The sequence below is a fragment of the Anomaloglossus baeobatrachus genome, chromosome 6 (assembly GCF_048569485.1).
Source record: "Anomaloglossus baeobatrachus isolate aAnoBae1 chromosome 6, aAnoBae1.hap1, whole genome shotgun sequence".
NCBI classification, from domain to species: domain Eukaryota; kingdom Metazoa; phylum Chordata; class Amphibia; order Anura; family Aromobatidae; genus Anomaloglossus; species Anomaloglossus baeobatrachus.
The window spans coordinates 243496717-243520450 of NC_134358.1; the positions used below are offsets into that span (position 1 = coordinate 243496717).

Genomic DNA, 23734 nt, shown 5'->3' on the forward strand with positions numbered 1-23734 from the left:
GAGCGCTGAAGAAGAAGGGAATTTTGTTACTTACCGTAAATTCCTTTTCTTCTAGCTCTTATTGGGAGACCCAGCACCCGCCCTGTTGTCCTTCGGGATTTTTTTGTTGTTTGCGGGTACACATGTTGTTCATGTTGAACGGTTTTTCAGTTCTCCGATGTTACTCGGAGTTAATTTGTTTAAACCAGTTATTGGCTTTCCCCCTTCTTGCTTTGGCACTAAAACTGGAGAACCCGTGATGTCACGGGGGGGTATAGCCAGAAGGGGAGGGGCCTTGCACTTTTTAGTGTAGTGCTTTGTGTGGCCTCCGGAGGGCAGTAGCTATACCCCAATCGTCTGGGTCTCCCAATAAGAGCTAGAAGAAAAGGAATTTACGGTAAGTAACAAAATTCCCTTCTTTTTTTTTACAGCTGCGCTTTTGAGTTTAAAAAAAAAAAAAATGGACATGTCCATTCTTTCCTGCATGTTACTGCGTTTTTCACCCATGCAATGCATTGGAAAGATGCAGCAAAACGCAGTGATCAAAAACGCATGCTTGTTTGCTGCGGGTGCGGTTTTGTGCGTTTTTTTTTTTTTTTTTTTTTTGTGCAAAAACGTGCAAAAAGTGTGCACATAGCCTTTACCTTGAGAATTCTGATAATGACTGATCCATTGTGGTGCAGCTTGCAATGTGTGCGCACTGTACCCACCATGCTGCTCTCGCTCTATCTTCTTGTCATTGAGAACAGTCAGCACAACACAAAAGGTCTGGAATATGGTAACATGAAGCTGAGTAGATCAGGTATGCTAGAGATCCAACACATAAATGCATTAATAGTGTGCTGCTAAGGGAAGAGCTGTCGCAGCTGAAAGATGAGGTTCCCTTAGGTTACTTTCACACTTGCGTTGGACGTTTTCCATAGCATTGCGTTGTGTGACGGATGCAACGGATGCGTTGCATATAGTGGTACAACGGATCGTACAAAACACGGAAAGCTTTTTTTTATATTTTTTTTCTTCTTCTTTACAGTTTTACCGAAAGCAGACTCTCAATAGCTGGCGGCCGGGCGCTCAGCCGAGCGCACTCAATAGCCGGCGGCTGGGCACTCAGCTGAGCGCTCTCACATGCCGGTGGCTGGGCGCTCAGCTGAACGTTCGGCCACCGAAAAAGAAAATAAAATTTCTGGGTTTTTTTTTTTTTTTCTCACTGCATGCGCAGTGAAAAATTAAAGGTTTCCGTCGCTTAAAAAAAGTTACATGCAGCGTTCCTTCCGCTCGACGCAGCATCAAAATAATGACGCTGTGTCGTCCAGCGGATGCAACACTGACACTTGCATTACAGTGCGTTGTCCATACAAGTCTATGAAGAATAGCGCAGTGCATTAACGAATTGCGCTATTCTCCATAGTGACTGACTCCGCTGAATGCAAGTGTGAAAGTACCCTTACTGGCAAATGGAGTAATATGGCAGTCTGACTGCACCCAATCACAGATGCCCATGCAGAGGGGTGGGTGAGATTATGGGCGGGGCAGGGGTGAATATTCATTTTGCATTTACCTATACTTGACTAGATGGCGCATGTCTAAATTTTCAGGAGCTTAAAGCAACACACAACGGGGCACCGTAGGGCAATAAAGGTTACATTTCCTCTAAGAGGTTGTAGATAAAACCCACATACAAATTTATAGAAGTGCTGAGGACTGTTTTGTTTTAAAAAAAATAAATAAAATTTTTTAGAATTGCTTTTAAAGATATTGTTTCTTTTTCAGAATACCTGCAAAAACCTACATGATCATAGCTTTCCTCACAGTGGCCACCATGGGCCTCTCAAACACTTCCCTAGGGTATCTGAATTATCCTACTCAGGTCATTTTTAAATGCTGTAAGCTGATCCCTGTCATGATTGGAGGTGTATTCATTCAAGGTAAGACTTGTTTGATTTTTTTTTTTTATTCAGGTAGTAAATATACTTTACTACCTGAAACATATAATTGAAGACAGGATATTTGTGTCACTCCTGTTGGTTTGAATTACAATTATCAATAGGAATGATTCTTAACAGATCACTAACCGCTCTGCGGTCTGGAGGTATATAATATAGGACAGGGCTCTTTTGCAACCCAAAACCTCATCAAAGTGCACAATGCCACCTGCTTTGGAGGTAGAGATTGGCTCCCTTACCTCCTGGTTGCACCGATGATATGTCCGCCCCTGTATGTATGCATGTATGTAATATAGTCATCACATATCTTTCTTGAATTGGGATGTATTTGAATACAGCTAATGAGTATCGTTTGAAGTAATCAGAAACAATCGACAATGACCTCTGATATTCTGTAGTTATTACCTTTTTTTTAAGTTTTATAAAATGTTTTTTTTTTGGTTTTTTCTTTCTTGAAATGAATGCCCAAAATATGCATTTATGTGATGATTAAGAGCACACGTCAATGTTGGGCATGCCTTGGTATTGTATGATGTTTTATACTAATTTTTTCATTAAAGTAGTGTTTAAACTACTGATGATGCTGGACTAAGTGCCTTCTGATGCCTTCTCTTCCCCGAGTAGTTTGTGGGCTCAAACAGCCGCCTACGTTTGTAAGACAAGTTGATTCATCAGAACAGACCACATTTTTTGATCGCTCCATCATCTTCTAGCTTCTCTGCCTATTGTAGATGCTTTTCATCTTTTAGTGATGGGCAGGGTTTGATATTGCCAGTGTGCTCCACACGTAGACATGTCCATTTTTTCCTCCGGCAGCACGGGTGTCACACGGACCGCACGGATGTGATCAGTGTGACACACACCGGAGAAAACTGTTTCTGTGAAATAAAATGAATTTCTGCACTCACCTTCTCCAGCGCTAATGTCTCTGCCACTGCTGTCACTTGCTTATGACCCCCACTCATTATGCTCGTTGCATATTCACTGCATCGAGGACCGGAAGCAGCAGCAGGGCTGGAGACCGCAGAGCAGAAGACATCAGCACCATGGACAACAGCGCCAGGGATAGGTGAGTATAAAGTTCCTGTTTTCCATGTATTATCACGGATAGCACACGGAGAACACACGTGTACCACAATCACGGCACACTGAAGGCAATACGCACCTTTTACATGTCTGTGCAAAACGTGTGTGGTTTTTCATGGATGTGTGAAAGAGGCCTTATAGTGATTTATGCATAGAAATTAATAAGATCAACTTTCTACCGCTTTTTATTTATAGAGACTTAAAAACAAAAGATTACTAAATAATATAAATATCTATATATATAATTGCCTTATTCTGTCTGTCTGTCTGTCATGCTCCGAAATTGTGTCCTTACGGTGACACAAAGCTGATTGGCCGCTGGGCTCGCCATGGCCCCGCCCCCCCACACGGATTGGCCTCTCGCCCCGGCTCTCTGCAGGCCCCGCCCCCCTCACGCAATGCACGCTCGCTCTGGCCCAACTGACACGGAGCTCCGATTCCCAGGTGAGTACACACACACATCAGATCACACTCACTCTCACACTCACTCTCACACACACCTCACACATCACAACATGCTGGGATATCGCTTGCTTCTACACCGGCTCCGTCAGGATCCCGGCAGCGCCAGACATAACCTTGCGATGCTGGGATCTTGACGGAGGCCGTGAAAGCTGGTAACCATTATAAACATCGGGTAACTAAGGTCCCTTAGTTACCCGATGTGTATCATAGTTACCAGTGTACACCGGCTCACACTCACTCTCACACACACATCACATCGCATCCAGACATCAAGGTCCTGCAGCTGCGGAACATACACACACATAACAGCACACACACAAATCAGATCACACTCACACACACCTCACACATCACATCGCATCCACATACTCACAACATCCTGGGATATCGCTTGCTTCTCGGCGGCGATACTGTGCTGTTGTGAGCTTCCAGAACCTGCCGGGGGATCACATGGCCAGAAGCATGTGATATCCCCGGATGTTGTGAGTATCAGCGCGTATGTGCAATATCGTCAGTGTGTGTGTCTTTGTGTGTGAGTGTATGCGATCGGGTGGGTGTGAGTGTATGCGATCGGGTGGGTGTGAGTGTATGCGATCGGGTGGGGGTGTGTGGGTGTGTGTGAGTGTATGCGATCGGGTGTGTGTGAGTGTATGCGATCGGGTGGGTGTGTGTGGGTGTGTGTGAGTGTATGCGATCGGATCTGTGAGTGTCGGCAGAGGAGCACGGCGTGCTGGAGGAGGCTGAGAGGACAGAGGCTGATCCTGGGGAAGGCTGGGATGGGGAGGCTGATGCTGGACACGGAGAGGCTGATGCTGGACACGGAGAGGCTGATGCTGGGGACAGAGAGGCTGATGCTGGGGACAGAGAGGCTGATGCTGGGGCCAGGGAGGCTGATGCTGGGGCCAGAGAGGCTGATGCTGGGGCCAGAGAGGCTGATGCTGGGGCCAGAGAGGCTGATGCTGGGGCCAGAGAGGCTGATGCTGGGGCCAGAGAGGCTGATGCTGGGGCCAGAGAGGCTGATGCTGGGGCCAGAGAGGCTGATGCTGGGGCACGTTGGGGAGTGCGCAGCATGGCGGATGGGGCACGTTGGGGAGTGCGCAGCATGGCGGATGGGGCACGTTGGGGAGTGCGCAGCATGGCGGATGGGGCACGTTGGGGAGTGCGCAGCATGGCGGATGGCGCACGTTGGGGAGTGCGCAGCATGGCGGATGGCGCACGTTGGGGAGTGCGCAGCATGGCGGATGGCGCACGTTGGGGAGTGCGCAGCATGGCGGATGGCGCACGTTGGGGAGTGCGCAGCATGGCGGATGGAGCACGTTGGGGAGTGCACACCTCCCCCCAACACACACTGGGAACCACAAACAACTGCCCTACACAGACACCCACACACACAGACAATGCTGCACACACAAATATACGCACATACCACACAACACGCACATTGCACAAAACATACCTCCCCCCAAAACACACCAGACACACACAAACTGCGCAACACACACACAACGCTACAGACACACAGCGTTCCACAAACAACGCAACACACAAACAACACCGCTCTCACCCCCCATCACACCCAGACAACACCCAGAACATGTACAGCCCCTACACAAACACTTGGTAACTACACACAACAACATATATATATATATATATATATATATATATATATATATATATATATATATATATATATATATATATATATATATATATATATATATATATATATATATATATATATATATATACACATATATATATAACAAAAATCATACATGAACTACACAATACGTAAATTCTAGAATACCCGATGCGTAGAATCGGGCCACCTTCTAGTGATTTAAATACTATAACTATGAAATGAAATAAACAAAAATATAATTTCATATATCATTATTACATATGGATTGCTGTAAGTATTACTGAATATTGACAATGTTGTCACTCTGAGCTGATTGGCAGATCAACCTGTCATTCTAGACAGGCACTGCAAAACATCTGGTTTACGGGTGGCCCCCGCTCCTAGAAGAAGACAACCTTGTCAAAACACTCGTTGGGACGGCGTCCCGATAGTGCGTTATTCTACAATCATATCACTATCTGTGTGGTTTCTGATAAGAGACGCAATAATCTCCTATACTCACAGCCACTGCACACTTCTCTCTGTCAGCACTCACCGTCGACATACAGCGCTGAGCTATCAGCGGCTACTTCACAGCGCTCTTCCATATATAGCACCGTGCACCTCCGCTTATCCATATACTCTGACTGTATTTAGGATCCAGTGCTCCATCAGCGCTCATTGCCGACACACGTCATTGAGCTGAAAGCGGCTAATTCATCATGCACCCGCAGATATAATGCTGCGTATTGGCGATTATCTATCTACTCTTACGATGTGGTACGATGAGGCATTAATTTACTATCCACCTGCCAGTGGCTCTAATTTGATAAATTCACTGATCATATGTTAGCTGCTTACCAATACGATTACTAGTAGCTAGTATTAAATACACACAAAAAGGTTGCAGCTGGATCCACACGTTGTGGTAAAGCAGACGGAATCATTCCTGCCTAGCATACAATTTTATTAGGACTAAACTGGAGTATACAGTTAGGTCCAGAAATATTTGGACAGTGACACAAGTTTTGTTATTTTAGCTGTTTACAAAAACATGTTCAGAAATACAATTATATATATATATAATATGGGCTGAAAGTGCACACTCCCAGCTGCAATATGAGAGTTTTCACATCCAAATCGGAGAAAGGGTTTAGGAATCATAGCTCTGTAATGCATAGCCTCCTCTTTTTCAAGGGACCAAAAGTAATTGGACAAGGGACTCTAAGGGCTGCAATTAACTCTGAAGGCGTCTCCCTCGTTAACCTGTAATCAATGAAGTAGTTAAAAGGTCTGGGGTTGATTACAGGTGTGTGGTTTTGCATTTGGAAGCTGTTGCTGTGACCAGACAACATGCGGTCTAAGGAACTCTCAATTGAGGTGAAGGAGAACATCCCGAGGTTGAAAAAAAAGAAAAAATCCATCAGAGAGATAGCAGACATGCTTGGAGTAGCAAAATCAACAGTCGGGTACATTCTGAGAAAAAAGGAATTGACTGGTGAGCTTGGGAACTCAAAAAGGCCTGGGCGTCCACGGATGGCAACAGTGGTGGATGATCGCCGCATACTTTCTTTGGTGAAGAAGAACCTGCTCACAACATCAACTGAAGTCCAGAACACTCTCAGTGAAGTAGGTGTATCTGTCTCTAAGTCAACAGTAAAGAGAAGACTCCATGAAAGTAAATACAAAGGGTTCACATCTAGATGCAAACCATTCATCAATTCCAAAAATAGACAGGCCAGAGTTAAATTTGCTGAAAAACACCTCATGAAGCCAGCTCAGTTCTGGAAAAGTATTCTATGGACAGATGAGACAAAGATCAACCTGTACCAGAATGATGGGAAGAAAAAAGTTTGGAGAAGAAAGGGAACGGCACATGATCCAAGGCACACCACATCCTCTGTAAAACATGGTGGAGGCAACGTGATGGCATGGGCATGCATGGCTTTCAATGGCACTGGGTCACTTGTGTTTATTGATGACATAACAGCAGACAAGAGTAGCCGGATGAATTCTGAAGTGTACCGGGATATACTTTCAGCCCAGATTCAGCCAAATGCCGCAAAGTTGATCGGATGGCGCTTCATAGTACAGATGGACAATGACCCCAAGCATACAGCCAAAGCTACCCAGGAGTTCATGAGTGCAAAAAAGTGGAACATTCTGCAATGGCCAAGTCAATCACCAGATCTTAACCCAATTGAGCATGCATTTCACTTGCTCAAATCCAGACTTAAGACGGAAAGACCCACAAACAAGCAAGACCTGAAGGCCGCGGCTGTAAAGGCCTGGCAAAGCATTAAGAAGGAGGAAACCCAGCGTTTGGAGGCAATCACTGCCTTAAGTCTGGAACCCATGGACATCACCAAAGGATTCGCAAAAAAATATTGAAAATAAAAATATTTTGTTTGGGTTTGGTTTATTTGTCCAATTACTTTTGACCTCCTAAAATGTGGAGTGTTTGTAAAGAAATGTGTACAATTCCTACAATTTCTATCAGATATTTTTGTTCAAACCTTCAAATTAAACGTTACAATCTGCACTTGAATTCTGTTGTAGAGGTTTCATTTCAAATCCAATGTGGTGGCATGCAGAGCCCAACTCGCGAAAATTGTCACTGTCCAAATATTTCTGGCCTAACTGTAAGTCCACTGCATCCTATAAAGATTGATCGTTTGGGACAATTTTGTATTTTTTTTTTTTTTAAGAAAAATTTTTAGTTTAAAAAAAAAAAAAAAATATTCAGTATCCAATAAAAGTTAATTTTATATTCCCACACACTTCTTCCAATCTCCCTTAACCCCTTCACGACCTTGAACGGATCTATCAGTCAAGGATCGTGTCCCGTTAAGCCCTGCCCCCTGTCGCGGGCAGGCGGAGGCGGTCGGCACACATCAGCTGTTTTCAACAGCTGACATGTGTGCCTGCATGTTGCGAGTGAAATCGCTTCCACTCGCAACATTTAACCCTTTAAATCTCGCTGCCAAAGTCTGTCAGCGAGATCTATATGCGCGCGGCCATGTTTACTTGCCGCCGCCCCCACCGGAAGTCATGTGAGTAATCACGTGACGTTCGGTGGTTGCCATCGTAGCACAGGGTCATGTGATGACGCCTGCAGCTACGAAGTTTCACTTTCGTTTTTCCTCGGCACGGAGCAGAGGGAAACCGGAAGTGACTGAATCTGCTGTTTACAGCTGCATAGCTGTGATCAGCAGATGGATAATAGCGATCGGCTATCTGATCGCTATAGCCCCCTAGGGGGACTAGTAAAATAAAAAAAAAAAAGTTTTAAAAAATAAAAACAAAAAACCTAAAAGTTCAAATCACCCCCCTTTCACCCAATTGAAAATTAAAGGGTTAAAAAATAAATAAATATACACATATTTGGTATCGCCGCGTTCAGAAATGCCCGATCTATCAAAATATAAAATCAATTAATCTGATTGGTAAACGGCGTAGTGTCAAAAAAAAATTCCAAACGCCAAAATTACGTTTTTTGGTCGCCGCATGTTTTACGCAAAATGCAATAACAGGCGATCAAAACGTAGCATCTGCGCAAAAATGGTACCATTAAAAATGTTCGCTCGAGATGCAAAAAATAAGCAGTCACTGAGCCATAGATCCCGAAAAATGAGAACTCTGTGTTTCGGAAAATGGCGCAAAACGTGCGCCACTTTTATTGGACAAACTTGTGATTTTTTTTTTAACCCCTTAGATACAAGTAAACCTGTACATGTTTGGTGTCAACAAACTCGCACCGACCTGAGGCATCACATACAATATCAGTTTTACCATATAATGAACACGGTGAATAAAACATCCCAAAAAGTATTGTGCGCTCACACTTTTTTGCAGTATTTCCACACTTGTACTGGAAAACAGCAAAAAAATTACAATATATGGTAAAACCTATGGTTTCATTTAAAAGTACAACTCGTTCCGCAAAAAAACATGCCCTCATATGGCAAGATTGACGGAATAATAAAAAAGTTACGGCTCTCGGAAGAAAAGGCGCAAAAAACAAAAACTGAAAGTGCCCGGGGGCTGAAGGGGTTAATATATTCTCTCCACTTGTACATCAATGAGCCTTTGGCACCCAAGACCCTGTCACTGGTTCCCGAGTTTTCCTTCCTTGGAACACAGTTGATAGTCATGCAGTTTTTAAGGTGTACCAAGTGAACGATCTAGCCATCACAATTCACTATTTGGTCTTTATCAAAGCCGGTCAGATCGTTATTCTTGGCCATTGTTTTTGCTTCCAACACAAGAACTGACTGATCACTACCTACTTTATCCCACCCCATGGTAGGAGCTAGTGGAAGTAGATGGAGTTATTCACGTTACCTTTCAATGTTAATGGAAATCAGTGTATATTTGGTGTCAGAATGATTTGACTCTTCGCATAACCCAATTGATCTCATTATAAGTCAATGGAGTCTGGCTGGTGTCGGCACTACAAATGGTGTAGCAATTGTGGTTTTCTATTGTGAACCCAGGAACCATGCGCTTTTGTTCTTGTCCCTTTAAAATGGTTAAAATAGGATTCTGTGTTTGAATATAATAAATTTTCCTTTGTCTGCAGGGAAGCGCTATAATGCTGCGGATGTGACTGCAGCTTTGTGCATGAGCGCTGGTCTTATCTGGTTTACTCTGGCGGACAGCACTGTAGCACCAAACTTCAATGTGACAGGTGAGGAGATTGCATTTTTTTTTTTCCTCTTTTTTTTTTCCAACGCATTTAATTTATTTTTTTTCCAGTACACCATACCGTAAAATGAGTAGAGACCTTCAAAAGTATAACTTATCCTGCAAAAAACAAACCTTCATAGGGATTTATTAACGGTAAAATAAAAATTGACACTTGCAAGAAGGGGAGGAAAACTACAGTGCAGAAATTTAAAAATGGCCATGGTGTGAAGGGGTTAGATTTAATTTTTAATAGGGCAAAATGGATGTGATTTAATAGTCCATCTAGGTGACTTGAAGCTTTGATCATTTGATCGCTTGTGCTATACGTAGCAGTGCATCAGCACTGCTATGTTTAGGGAATATCCTGATCTCCTATGAACGCCAGCTACAGGCTTGAGTTCACAGGAGAATAGTCATGACACTCAAGGGGCTTAATCAAACCCCTGGCTGTCATGGCAACCCATCGGGTGTATGGAATGACGCACCCTCCTCCCTGCCAGCGCGTGTTAAATGACACTCTCAGAGATTGACAGCGACATTTAATAGGGTAACCGCGGAGACAGAGCTCTACTCTGCCAGTTATTAAAGGTATATGACTACTTATTAAATCGGCCATCATCTGCTGGGAAAAAAATTAGGGTTCAGCATGTATGCCCACATCACAAGAATGGACACGATATATGACCTACAGTATATCACAAGTGACTACACTCCACATTTTTATAAACATTTTATTATATCTTTTCATGGGACAACATTGAAAATAGGACCCTTTTTAATACAATGTAAAGTAGTCAGTGTACAGCTTGTGTAACATTGTATATTTGGTGTTTCCTCCCTTGGGTCATGTGGCTCATTAGTGTTAACTTACAAACTCTCAGGTGTGAATGGGGAGAAGGTGTGTTAAATTTGGTGTTATCACTTACACTGTCTCATACTGGTCACTGGAAGTTCAACATGGCACCTAATAGCAAAGAAATTCTCTGAGAATCTGAGAAAAAGAATTGTTGCTCTGGATAAAGATGGCCTTTGCTATAAGAAGATTGCCACCACCCTGAAACGGAGCTGCAGCACAGTGGCCAAGGCCATACAGCGGTTTAACAAGGCAGGTTTCACTCAGAACAGGCTATCATGGTCGATCAAATGGGTTGAGGGCACATTGAGTGCTATATTCCCCTCCTGTGACCTCAGTGTTTCTAGCACACTGGTGTGAGAGCTGTTGGCTAAGACCTGCATTCGGTGCTGTTCTCAACTGACAATCTACCTTCCATCCAAAGCTCAGACAGGAGATCTCTATACTCTTTGCTTTGAACAGACTCTTGTAGGCGCATTTGAGCATGTGTGACAGCTTAGGGATAGATTATATTCTGAATATTACCTTATTTTACGTCATTCTTTCCCAAATATCAACCTAAAAGTGCTTTTAACTGCTTAGTTCATCCTCTAAAATTAAGCCATACTCACGCGTTACAAATAGAATGAGCTTTTCTGCTTCCTTATGCATGCTCAATGTTTGAAAATTAGTGTTGTGAGTTCAGATTTCTAAAGCTGCAATTCAAAGCAACTACTAAAGGGGCATGAACTAGGCATATAAAGTACTTTCAGCTAGAGGTTTGGGGGAGAAGAAAGCAAAATACAGTAGTGCAGTATATTACTAAAATTTCAATACCTGGAGAATAGTTACTGTTAAAGTTTAGTTTTTTAAGGTGTTTTTTGAAAATTTCATAAATTCATTCCACAGTATGTCATCTATATGTTTTATTTTTTTTTTATCAAATTATTAATTTTTAATACAATTATTATTTATTTATAGAGCACCATTGATTCCATGGTGCTGTACATGAGGTGGTGTTCAATACAGAATACATATACAAGTTACAGTAGACAGACTGGTACAGAGGGAAGAGGGCCCTGCCCTTGCGGGTTTACATTCTATAGGATTTTGGGGAGGAGACAGTAGGTAGGGTGTTGGTCAGACAGCAGCTCCGGCACGGTGGTGAGGCGGCAGCTCCGGCACGGTGGTGAGGCGGCAGCTCCGGCACGGTGGTGAGGCGGCAGCTCCGGCAGTGATGACGCAGTGGGGTTCATTGGCGATTATAGGCATTTCTGAACATGAGTTTTCAGGTCCGTTTGAAGCTTGTAAGTGTAGCAGATAGTCTAACGTGTTGAGGCAACGCATTCCAGAAGACTGGATGCTCGGGAGAAGTCTTGGAGGCAGTTGCATGAGAAGCGAATGAGAGGAGAGGAGGTCTTGGGAGGACCGGAGGAGTGTTGGAGTGTAGCGGGAGATTAGTTTTGGAGATATACAGAGGAGACAGATTATGGATGGCTTTGTAGGTCAGTTTTAGTAGTTTGAATTGGATACGGTGGAGGATTGGAAGCCAATGGAGGGATTTACAGAGGGAAGAAGTCGGGTAGTGTTGAGGAGAGAGGTGGATCATTCAGGCAGCAGAATTAAGGATGGACTGGAGAGGGCGAGCTGGTTAGCAGGGAGGCCACAGAGGAAGATATTGCAGTAATCAAGGCGGGAGATTATAAGGGCATGCTCTAGCATTTTTATAGATTGAGGAAAGGACAGATTCTGGAAATTATTTTTGAGTTGAAGACGGCAAGAGGTGGTGAGGGATTGGATGTGTGGTGTGAAGGACGAGGCAGAGTCAAGGGTCACTCCGACGCACCGAACTTTGGGTACTGGGCAGAGCGTAATGTTGCTTATTGTAATAGATACAATATATATTTAGTCGTCCCTGCTGACTATCTGTACGGTGTTTGGCCAAATGACTATGCAGATTTTTTTTTTTCTGTTTTAATTTCTAAAAATGTGTCGTTGACATTCTTACTATACTTGTCTCCAATGCAAATCAAATGAGATCTGAGCATCAGGGGTACTTCTCACATAGCGAGATTGCTAGCGAGATTGCTGCTGAGTCACTGTTTTTGTGACGCACCAGTGATCTCAGCGATCTCGCTGTGTGGGACACTAAGCAGCAATCTGGCCCCTGCTGTAAGATCGCTGTTCGTTACACACAGTGCTGGTTCATTTTTTTTGGACGTTGCTCTCCCGCTGTGAAGCACACATCGCTGTGTTTGACAGCAAGAGAGCAACGGTCTGAATGTGCAGGGAGCCAGCTTCTGGCAGCCTGCGGTAAGCTGTAACACAGGTAAATATCGGGTAACCAAGCAAAGCCCTTTACTTGGTTACCCGATATTTACCTTGGTTACTAGCGTCCGCCGCTCTCAGGCTGCCAGTGCTGGCGCCCTGCTCCCTGCACACGTAGCTGGAGTACACATCAGGTAAATAAGCAAAGCGGTTTGCTTCTTTACCCGATGTTGTACTCTGGCTAGGAGTGCAGGGAGCCAGCACTAATCGGTGTGCGCTGGTAACCAAGGTAAATATCGGGTTACCAAGCGCTTGGTTACCCGATATTTACCTTGGTTACCAAGCGCAGCATCGCTTCCACGCGTCGCTGCTGGTTGGGGGCTGGTCGCTCGTGAGATCTGCCTGATTGACAGCTCACCAGCGACCATGTAGTGACACACCAGCGATCCTGACCAGGTCAGATCGCTGGTGGGATCGCTGGAGCGTCGCTAAAGTGTGACGGTACCCTAAACGTTCAGGACGTGACTGTATGCGGTATGCAAATATCAGTAATTGGATTTTCTCACCATGCAGTTTTTACAAAAGTAACTGTAGTCACAGTAGCGGATCTTTGTATATAAAAGTGGAGCAGAACAGACAATAAGAAGGGGAAAAAAAGAAGGCTACGAACTGGAGTTTATTACAACGTATTATTCTTTGCAAAGGCAGTGTATTAGGTAACATATGTTAAATGAGTATTGACACTAGCATATGCATGGATAAATGCATAAACCAGCAAAAGTCTTGCAGGCATCGCGGCTTTCAGAAAACATACTACTTTCTCTATTTTATATTAACTTTCAAATGAAAAATTCTTAAGGATTCAGTTGCCTAAGGGTAGCAGTTTGGATGCTAGTTACTAAATGCCAAATTGACTTCACTTGACTTTTACTCATAAATTTCTCAGAAACATTGATACATAAACTAGTCTGATTCCAGCTGAAGCTCTACTTACATAATTTAATCAGATTCCTTTGAACATTGTGAGGGACAAATCTATTCAGATGACATTTTTGCCTAAAGGGAGCAAAACTATTCAGCTAGTATAAACAAAGCATACTCTTATGCTGTCTCGTACAGATATTCTTATCATAAGCCCCCGCCTGGATGAAGGCTTCCTCTGCGCTTAGTTACAGTGAGAATTTTACTGTAGACCTGTTACTTTAGCATCAGTGTTATCAATTTGCTTTAATTATTATGCTCCCATTAAAGAGGACCTGTCATTTTGCAAAAATATGTATTTTAACTGGCGTAAATCCAGCTTTTTTGCTATATCTTGAATCTTTTGTTTTGTGTTTACTGTTTATATATTTCTTTTTCTCTTTTTCATGAGATATAGCCCCCTCTTCCATTTTATGCCCTATATGTGCAAATTGCCTCTTCAGAGAAGAAGATAACTTGAACTCTAGTGCTGCTTTTTGGAAGTATGTAATCTAGATCGAGAAGTAATTACCATATTTTTTGGACTAGAAGACGCACTTTTTTCCCCCAAATGTTGGGGGATTGTGGGGGGGTGCGTCTTATAGTCTGAATGTGGCTGCGGGGAATGAGGGTGCTGCGGTGGAGTGGGTCATCGGGGGCATGCAGGCTGCAGCAGCGTCTGCTCTGACCAAGTGGTCCAGCTCATTTAATATGCACGCCCATCAATCCCGCCCATCATATCTCCTCGCTGAAGCCAGCACTGACAGGTGGGCAGTGTGATGGGCGGGGAATGCGCGCATGTTAAACAGTCTGCCCGCTTGATCACCCCTGGCAACTACAGCCTGGAGCGATCATGTGCGGCTATATTCACTGCCCCCCTGCACATCATCATCAGCGCGGGGTGCAGTGGATCAGTATACTCACCGGCCACGATCCCTGCAGCATCGCCCCATCCTCCTGTGTACCGGCTGTGTGTGGAGACTAGCGGTGCGCACAGCGATGAAGTCATCGCTGTGCTCATGTGTCCACCCACAGCCGCGGCCGGCACCGTCAGGAGGACGAGCGATGCTGCAGGGATCGTGGCCGGCTCCTCTCAGCGGCGCTGTTGCTGGCACTGACAGGAGGAGGAGCGATGCTGCAGGGAGCAAGGAAAGGTGAGTATGAACGTTTATTTTTTTTTTTTGTGTGTGCCACAGGATGCGGCCGTATAGCAGGATGGGGGTATATTATGAGCAGGATGGGGGTATATTATGAGCAGGATGGGGGTATATAGCAGGATGCAGCCACATGCTAGGATGGGGTAAATAGCAGGATGCGGCCATATGCCAGGAAGGGGGTATATAGCAGGATGCGGCCATGTGCCAGGAAGGGGTATATAGCAGGATGGGGGCTATACCAGGATGAGGGACATATGTATACAAGGATGAGGATCATATACAAGGCAGGAGGATAATTACCAGGATGGGGTACCTTAGTAGAGAATTTGAGGACATTACCCCCATAAGTGTCAGCAGCAGATCCTCACCCCATAACAGTGTGTCATGACCACGTTTTTTGCTTAAAATTGTATTTTCCAATTTTCCTTTTCTAAAACCAGGGTGCGTCTTATGATTCGGTGCATCTTATAGTCTGAAAAATACGGTATTCCTATATACTCTGCCCTGGTCAGACCCCACCTGGAATACTGTGTACAGTTCTGGGCACCCCAATTCAAGAAAGACATCGATATGTTGGAGCAAGTCTAGAGAAGAGCAACCAGGATGGTGGAAGGTCTGCAAACCATGTCTTATGAAGAATGGCTAAAAGAACTAGGGATCTTTAGTTTGATAGAGAAGGCTGAGAGGAGACTTAATAGCGGTCTACAAATATCTGAAAGGTTGTCACAGTGCGGAGGGAACTACCCTATTCTCATTAGCACAAGGAAGTACAAAAAGCAATGGAATGAAACCTAAAGGAAGGCAATTCAGATTAGACATTAGGAAAAACTTTTTGACAGCTCATACAGCTAAATTACACAGTGCAGAATTATTAGGCAAGTAGTATTTTAGAGGATTTTTTTCATTATTGATCAACAACTATGTTCTCAATCAACCCAAAAGACTCATAAATATCAAAGCTTAATATTTCTTCGGCGCTCCATTGGGAGACCCAGACGATTGGGTGTATAGCACTGCCTCCGGAGGCCACACAAAGCATTACACTAAAAAGTGTAAGGCCCCTCCCCTTCTGGCTATACACCCCCAGTGGGATCACTGGCTCACCAGTTTTCTGCTTTGTGCGAAGGAGGTCAGACATCCACGCATAGCTCCACTGTTTAGTCAGCAGCAGCTGCTGACTATGTCGGATGGAAGAAAAGAGGGCCCATACTAGGGCCCCCAGCATGCTCCCTTCTCACCCCACTTTATGTCGGCGGTGTTTGTTAAGGTTGAGGTACCCATTGCGGGTACGGAGGCTGGAGCCCACATGCTGTTTTCCTTCCCCATCCCCCTGAGGGGCTCTGAGGAAGTGGGATCTTACAGGTCTCCAGGCACTGAGACCGGGCTCCATCCACAGACCCAGAGAACCTGCTGGATATGGAGCTGGGTATCGTCAGGGACAGGGCCCTGCTACATTAAGGTACTCTGTGTCCCCGTACACATCGCGCACACACACACCAGCATTGCTGGGAGTGCTAGTGCGCCGGGGACAACAGCGCGGAGCGCTTGTGCTATTATTCACGGCAGCTTTGCTGTGTGAATTTATGTATTGGGAACTGCCGCGCCGGGCCGCTGCTGGGTGTTTTTACACTGTGGCGCGGCTGGGACTTGTGGTGCGCCGGGGACTCCGCGCTGGCCGTGCACATAGGACGGCCGCGCTTATTACTCGAGTCCCCGGCTTTGCGGCCTAGTTTCCGTTTCGTTCCCGCCCCCAGCCCTGCCAGTCAGGGGAGAAGCGGGACGCTGTACAGACAGTCAGCGCCAAGGGCTGGAGTCTGCTTTGCATTCTCCAGCCCCCTTCACTGGACACAGTGGGACGCCGGTTTCCCGCTCTTGCCTTGGGCACGCCCACGGCCCGCCCCTCGTCACACGAGCTGGAGAAGGACGCCGGCAGCCATTCCTGCAGTCCGAGCTGGAGAACGGAGACAAGCTCTGGGCAACCAGTCACAGGACTCTGGCGACCACACACCCGCCTATAGGCGGGCGGTAAGCAGCACCTGAAGTGCTGACCCCACTATATACCGTTGTGTCCATTTGTATTTTAGCTTACACTGCACTGTAGGTCGCTATTTTTGGCTATATGCCCTCTTAGATGGCGAGACAACAACAGCAAAAAAAGGGTGCTAAGGCACAGGCTTTTTATGCTGCTTGTATTGCATGTGCTGAAGTGTTCATTTGTACTTATGCTTGTATGCTATACATTGCACTGTACGGTCGCTATTCTTGGCTATATTCTCCTAGAATGGCTAGACTACAGCAGCAAAAAAGCAAAGGTGCTAAGGCACAGTTTTTCTAGGCTGCTTGTATTGTATGTGCTGAAGTGTTTATTTGTACTTATGCTTGTATGCTATACATTGCACTGTACGGTCGCTACTCTTGGAGATATTCTCCTGGATGGCTAGTCTACAGCAGCAAAAAAGCAAGGGTGCCAAGGCACAGGCTTTCTAAGCTGCTCATATTGCATGTGCTGAAGGGCTCATTTGTACTTTATGCTTGTATGCTATACATTGCACTGTACGGTCGTTATTCTCGGCTATATGCTCCTAGATGGCTAGACTACAGCAGCAAAAAAGCAACACAGGCTTTCTATGCTGCTTTTACTGCATGTGATACTGTTCCACCGGCAAGTTCCACTGACCCCCGTTGTGTGCAATGCTCCTCTGTAGCACTTGGTCAGCCGGGGTCTCTACTAGAGGTGGCCAAAGGAACCACCTGTGAATCCTGTCCATGGACAGGGACGGTGTTGCAGTTTCGGCTGATAGATTGTCATGGGATAGTGACTTGCAGTCCAGACAGGCCATGGGCAATCTTGCCAGGGTGTAGGCTCTGACACGGACGACAGTCCCAGACAGCCTAAGCGAGCTCGCTGGGAGCGGCACTCGGCCTCGTCACTAGTCAGGGTCACAGCAGAGGACTCTCTGTATGATGAGGCAGACGTAGCTGATCAGGACTTTGATCCTGACACCGCTCTCAATCCGGATACACCGGATGGTGACGCCATGGGGAATGATCTTATAGCGTCCAGCAATGGCATGTTGGATATCTCTCCCCCAGCTCCTTCAGTGGAGGAGTCAGCTTCCCAGCAGGAGAAATCCCATTTCAGTATCTCAAGCGTACATTGAGTACTTTTCTGGCCACGCTGACTTCAGTGAAGCAGTTTAGGATCACCACGCTTACCAGATAAGCGTTTCTCCAAACGTATTAAAGATACATGTTATCCCTTTCCCCCTGACGTGGTCAGGCGCTGGACCCAGGGTCCGAAGGTGGATCCCCCAATCTCCAGGCTTGCGGCTAGATCCATAGTTGCAGTGGAGATGGGACTTCACTTAAAGATGCCATTGACAGACAGATGGACCTCTGGTTGAAATCTGTCTATGAAGCTATCGGCGTGTCGGTTGCTCCGGCATTCGCAGCCGTATGGGCACTCTAAGCTATGTCAGCTGGTCTTGCACAGCTGGTCTTGAGCACAGGTACATCTGTGCCGCAGGTAGCGTCCTTATCCTCGCAATGTCTGCATTGCGACTTACCCTATTAATGCTGTCCGTGAGAGACAGTCGAGGTTTCGGTCCTTCCCAGGCTCGGGCAGGTCCAAATTGTCCTAGTCCAAAAGGGCTCAAAAGGCTCAGAGGGGCTCAGATTCCAGGCGGGCTCAATCACGCCCAAGGAAGGCAGCCAGAGGAACCGCTTCCAAGGCGGTCTCCTCATGACTTTAAGCTCTCTCTCTCCGCATCCGCGGTTGGTGGCAGACTCTCTCGCCTTGGCGACATTTAGCTGCCACAGGTCACGGACCGGTGGGTGAGAGACATTGTGTCTCACGTGTACAGGATAGAGTTCTGTTCTCGGCCTCCGGCTCGATTCTTCAGAACTTCCCCACCTACCCACCGAGCCGATGCTCTTCTGCAGGCAGAATGAGTGGTAATTCCTGTTCCTCTTCAGGAACAAGACACGGTTTTTCCTCCAATCTGATTGTGGGGGACCTAAAACTGCTCAACAAGCACGTGAAGGCCAGGCGGTTCCGGAGGGCATCCCTCCGCTCCATCATTGCCTCAATGTCTCAAGGAGATTTCCTAGCATCAATAGACATCAGGATGCTTATCTCCACGTGCCGATTGCTCCAGAGCACCAACGTTTGCTACGTTTCGTTATTGAAGACGAGCATCTTCAGTTCGTAACCCTGCCCTTCGGTCTGGCGACAGCCCTACGGAGTTTCACCAAGTTCAGGGCAGCAGTGGGAGCAGTCCTGCACTCTCAGGATCACTCGGTGATCCTTCCTTGGACGGTCGACTTGTCAAGGCACCCTCTCAAGAGGCATGCCAACACAGCCTGAGCGTAGCGCTGGAGACTCTCCAGAGTTTCGGGTGGATCATCAACTTCTCAAGGTTAAATCTGACACCGACCCAATCGCTGACATATCTGGGCATGGAGTGTCACGCTCCCTCAGCGATAGTGAAGCTTCCGCTGGACAAACAGCGTTCACTACAGACGGGGGTGCGGTCTCTCCTTCACGGCCAGTCACACTCCTTAACACGCCTCATGCAGAGGCAGTCACTTTCGCGCAGTTTCATCTGCGTCCACTCCAATGTGGCATTCTTTGCCAATGGGATGGGAAGTCGACGTCCCTAGAAGGAACGTCCCCCTTCTCAGACGGTCAAGGACTCTCTTCAGAGGAGTCCATCCTTCAAATCAATGTGCTAGAAATCCGGGCAGTGTATCTTGCCCTGCAAGCCTTCCAGCCGTGGCTGGAAAGCACACACATCCGAATTCAGTCGGACAACTCCACAGCGGTGGCATACATCTTCCACCAAGGCGGAACACGCAGTCGGCAAGCCTCCCAGGAAGTCCGGCGGAGTCTGATGGGGGTGGAAGACAGAGCATCCACCATATCCGCAGTTCACATCCCGGGCGCAGATAACTGGGAAGCAGACTTCCTCAGTTGCCAGGGTATGGACGCAGGGGAAGGGTATCTTCACCCGGACGGTTTTCAGCAAATCTGTCAACGCTGGGGGATGCTGAACGTCGACCTAATAGCGTCTCGGCACAACAACAAGGTTCCGATTTTCATGGCGCGGTATCAAGATCAAAGAGCTCTGGCGGCAGACGCCTTAGTTCAGGTTTGGTCGCAGTTCCAGCTACCTATGTGTCTCCCCATCTGACACTGCTGCCCAGAGGGCTACGCAACATCAGGTCCGTTTGCCGCCGCGCCATCCCCATCGCCACAGACTGGCCGAGGAGGTCGTAGTCCCCGGATCTGTGGCATCTCACGGTCTACCAACCGTGGGCACTACCAGCCCGGCCGGACTTACTGTCCCAAGGGCCGTTTTTTCCATCTGAATTCTATGGCCCTGAACCTGACGGTATGGCCTTTGAGTCCTGAATCCTAGCGTCTTCAGGATTATCTCAGGACGTCATTGCCACCATGAGACAGACTAGAAAACCGACGTCTGCCAAGATCTACCACAGGATGTGGAGGATATTCTTCTCTTAGTGCTCTGCTCAGGGAGTGTCTCCCTGCCCATTTGCATTCCCTACTTTTCTTTCCTTCCTGCAATCTGGTTTGGAAAAAGGTTGTCACTCGGCTCCCTTAAAGGACAAGTATCAGCGCTATCTGTATGCTTCAGAAGCGCCTAGCACCACTTCCTCAGGTACACACGTTCCTGCAGGAGGTTTGTCACATTGTCCCTCTGTACAAACGGCCGTTGGACCCATGGGATCTGAACAGGGTACTAATTGCTCTCTAGGAGCCGCCCTTCGAGCCTCTGAGAGATGTTTCACTCTCTCGACTTTCACAGAAAGACGCCTTTCTGGTAGTGGTCACGTCTCTTAGGAGAGTGTCCGAGCTAGCAGCGCTGTCATCCAAAAGCTTCCTTCCTGGTGTTTCACCAAGGCAAGGCAGTGCTGCGCCCGATTCCGGAGATCTCCCTACGGTGGTATCTCCTTACCTTCCTTTTGCCTCATCCTTTTCATCGATATGAAATGGATTTGCATTTGTTGGATCTGGTGGGAGCACTCAGAATCTACATTTCCCGCACGGCGCCTCTGCGCCGCTCGGATGCACTCTCTGTGCTTGTCGCTAATCAGCGTAAAGAGTCGCAGGCTTCCAAATCCACCCTGGCTCGATGGATCAAGGAACCAATTCTTGAAGCCTACTGTTCTGCTGGGCTTCCGGTTCCATCAGGGCTGTAAGCCCATTCTACCAGAGCCGTGGGTGCGTCCTAGGCAGTACGGCACCAGGCTACGGCTCAGCAGGTGTGCCAGGCAGCTACCTGGTCGAGTCTGCACACTTTCACCAAACATTATCAGGTGCATACCTATGCTTCGGCGGACGCCAGCCTAGGTAGAAGGGTCCTGCAGGCGGCAGTTGCCTCCCCGTAGGGGAGGGCTGTCTTTGCAGCTCTAACATGAGGTATTTCTTTACCCACCCAGGGACAGCTTTTGGACGTCCCAATCGTCTGGGTCTCCCAATGGAGCGCCGAAGAAGAAGGGAATTTTGTTACTTACCGTAAATTCCTTTTCTTCTAGCTCCTATTGGGAGACCCAGCACCCGCCCTGTTGTCCTTCGGGATTTTTGGTTGTTTTCGGGTACACATGTTGTTCATGTTGAATGGTTTTCAGTTCTCCGACGTTACTTCGGAGTGAATTTGTTTAAACCAGTTATTGGCTTTCCTCCTTCTTGCTTTTGCACTAAAACTGGTGAGCCAGTGATCCCACTGGGGGTGTATAGCCAGAAGGGGAGGGGCCTTACACTTTTTAGTGTAATGCTTTGTGTGGCCTCCGGAGGCAGTGCTATACACCCAATCGTCTGGGTCTCCCAATAGGAGCTAGAAGAAAAGGAATTTACGGTAAGTAACAAAATTCCCTTCTTTTGGAAGTTGGAGTGGTGTTTTTTTTTTAGATTTGGCTATCTTAGGAGGATATCTGTTTGTGCAGGATACTATTACTGTGCAGAATTATTAAGCAACTTAATGAAAACCAAATATATTCCCATCTCACTTGTTTATTTTCACCAAGTAAACCAATATAACTGCACAACATTTCTGACATGAAAAAAAAAACCCAAAAAATTAGTGACCAATATAGCCACCATCTTTATGATACTCAACAGCCTACCATCCATAGATTGTCAGTTGCTTGATCTGTTTACGATCAGCATTGCGTGCAGCAGCCACCACAGCCTCCCAGACACTGTTCCGAGAGGTGTACTGTTTTCCCTCCCTGTAGAGCTTACATTTTATGAGGGACCACAGGTTCTCTATGGGGTTCAGATCAGGTGAACAAGAGGGCCATGTCATTTTCTTTCCATCTTTTAGTCCTTTACTGGCCAGCCACTCTGTGGAGTAGTTGGATGTATGTAATGGAGCATTGTCCTGCATGAAAATCATGTTTTTCTTGAATGATACTGACTTCTTCCTGTACCACTGCTTGAAGAAGTTGTCTTCCAGAAACTGGCAAAGTCTGGGAGTTGAGCTTCACTCCATCCTCAACCCGAAAACGTCCCACAAGTTTATCTTTGATTATACCAGCCCATACCAGTACTCCACCTCCACCTTGCTGGAGTCGTACTCGGAGTGGAGCTCTCTGTCCTTTACTGATCCAGCCTCTGGCCCACCCATCAAGAGTCACTCTCATTTCATCAGTCCATAAAACCTTTGAAAAATCAGTCTTAAGATATTTCTTGGCCCAGTCTTGACATTTTATCTTATGTTTCTTGTTCAAAGGTGGTCGTTTTCCAGCCTTCCTTACCTTGGCCATGTCCCTGAGTATCGCACAACTTGTGCTTTTTGATACTCCAGTAATGTTGAAGCTCTGAAATATGGCCAAACTGGTGGCAAATGGCATCTTGGCAGCTTCACGCTTGATTTTCCTCAATTCATGGAAGTTATTTTGTGCCTTTTTTGCCCAACACGATTCTTGCGACCCTGTTGGCTATTTGCCATGAAACGCTTGATTGTTCGGTGATCACTCTTCAAAAGCTTGGCAATTTCAAGATTGCTACATCCCTCTGGAAGACATCTCACAATTTTGGACTTTTCAGAGCCCATCAAATCTCTCTTCTGACCCATTTTGCCAAAGGAAAGGAAGTTGCCTAATAATTAAGCACACCTTATATAGGGTGTTGATGTCATTACACCACACCCATCCTCATTACAGAGATGCACATCACCTGATTTACTTAATTGGTAGTTGGCTCTCAAGCCTATACAGCTTGGAGTAGGACAACATGTATAAAAAGTATCATGTGATCAAAATACTCATTTGCCTAATAATTCTGTACACAGTGTAGATCTATTGCTTTGCACTGAGGGGGGTCAACACCCCAAAACATGTTTTGACAAATAGGATAAAAGTCAAAAGAATATCCCTAAGTCACGTGGCAAGGCTTTTTAAAGCGTCAATATTGACTTTTAGGATTGTTACTTCCAATAGCTGGCATTAGAGTTCATCATCTTCCTCTCTGAAGTGGTAATTTGCATATTTAATTATCCAGAGATGCATTGCATGGTCTTTAAGTCTCCTTACACTGGCTTGTCAGTCTCCACAAGGGAGACATTACCATTTCTGCCCATTATATCAATCTTTTCTTGTTGGTAAATGTCAATATCCTCTCGTCTGTTTTGGACATCTTCTTGAGAACCATGCACCTTTTGATAAACCAGATTTGATCTGTGTGCTGTGGAAAGGGGGCCATATCTTA

General features: G+C 46.2%; 1 protein-coding gene across 4 annotated transcripts in view; it reads left to right on the forward strand.

Moving 5' to 3' along the window:
* The window catches only part of SLC35B3 (solute carrier family 35 member B3), a 118308-nt gene that overhangs the window by 74330 nt on the left and 20244 nt on the right, over nt 1-23734 (forward strand). For all 4 annotated transcript variants that reach the window (XM_075314774.1, XM_075314777.1, XM_075314776.1 and 1 more), the window contains exons 4-5: nt 1750-1904; nt 9680-9787. In XM_075314774.1, coding sequence (XP_075170889.1) covers nt 1750-1904; nt 9680-9787 — 263 coding nt within the window. The remainder of the gene's footprint in view (nt 1-1749; nt 1905-9679; nt 9788-23734) is intronic.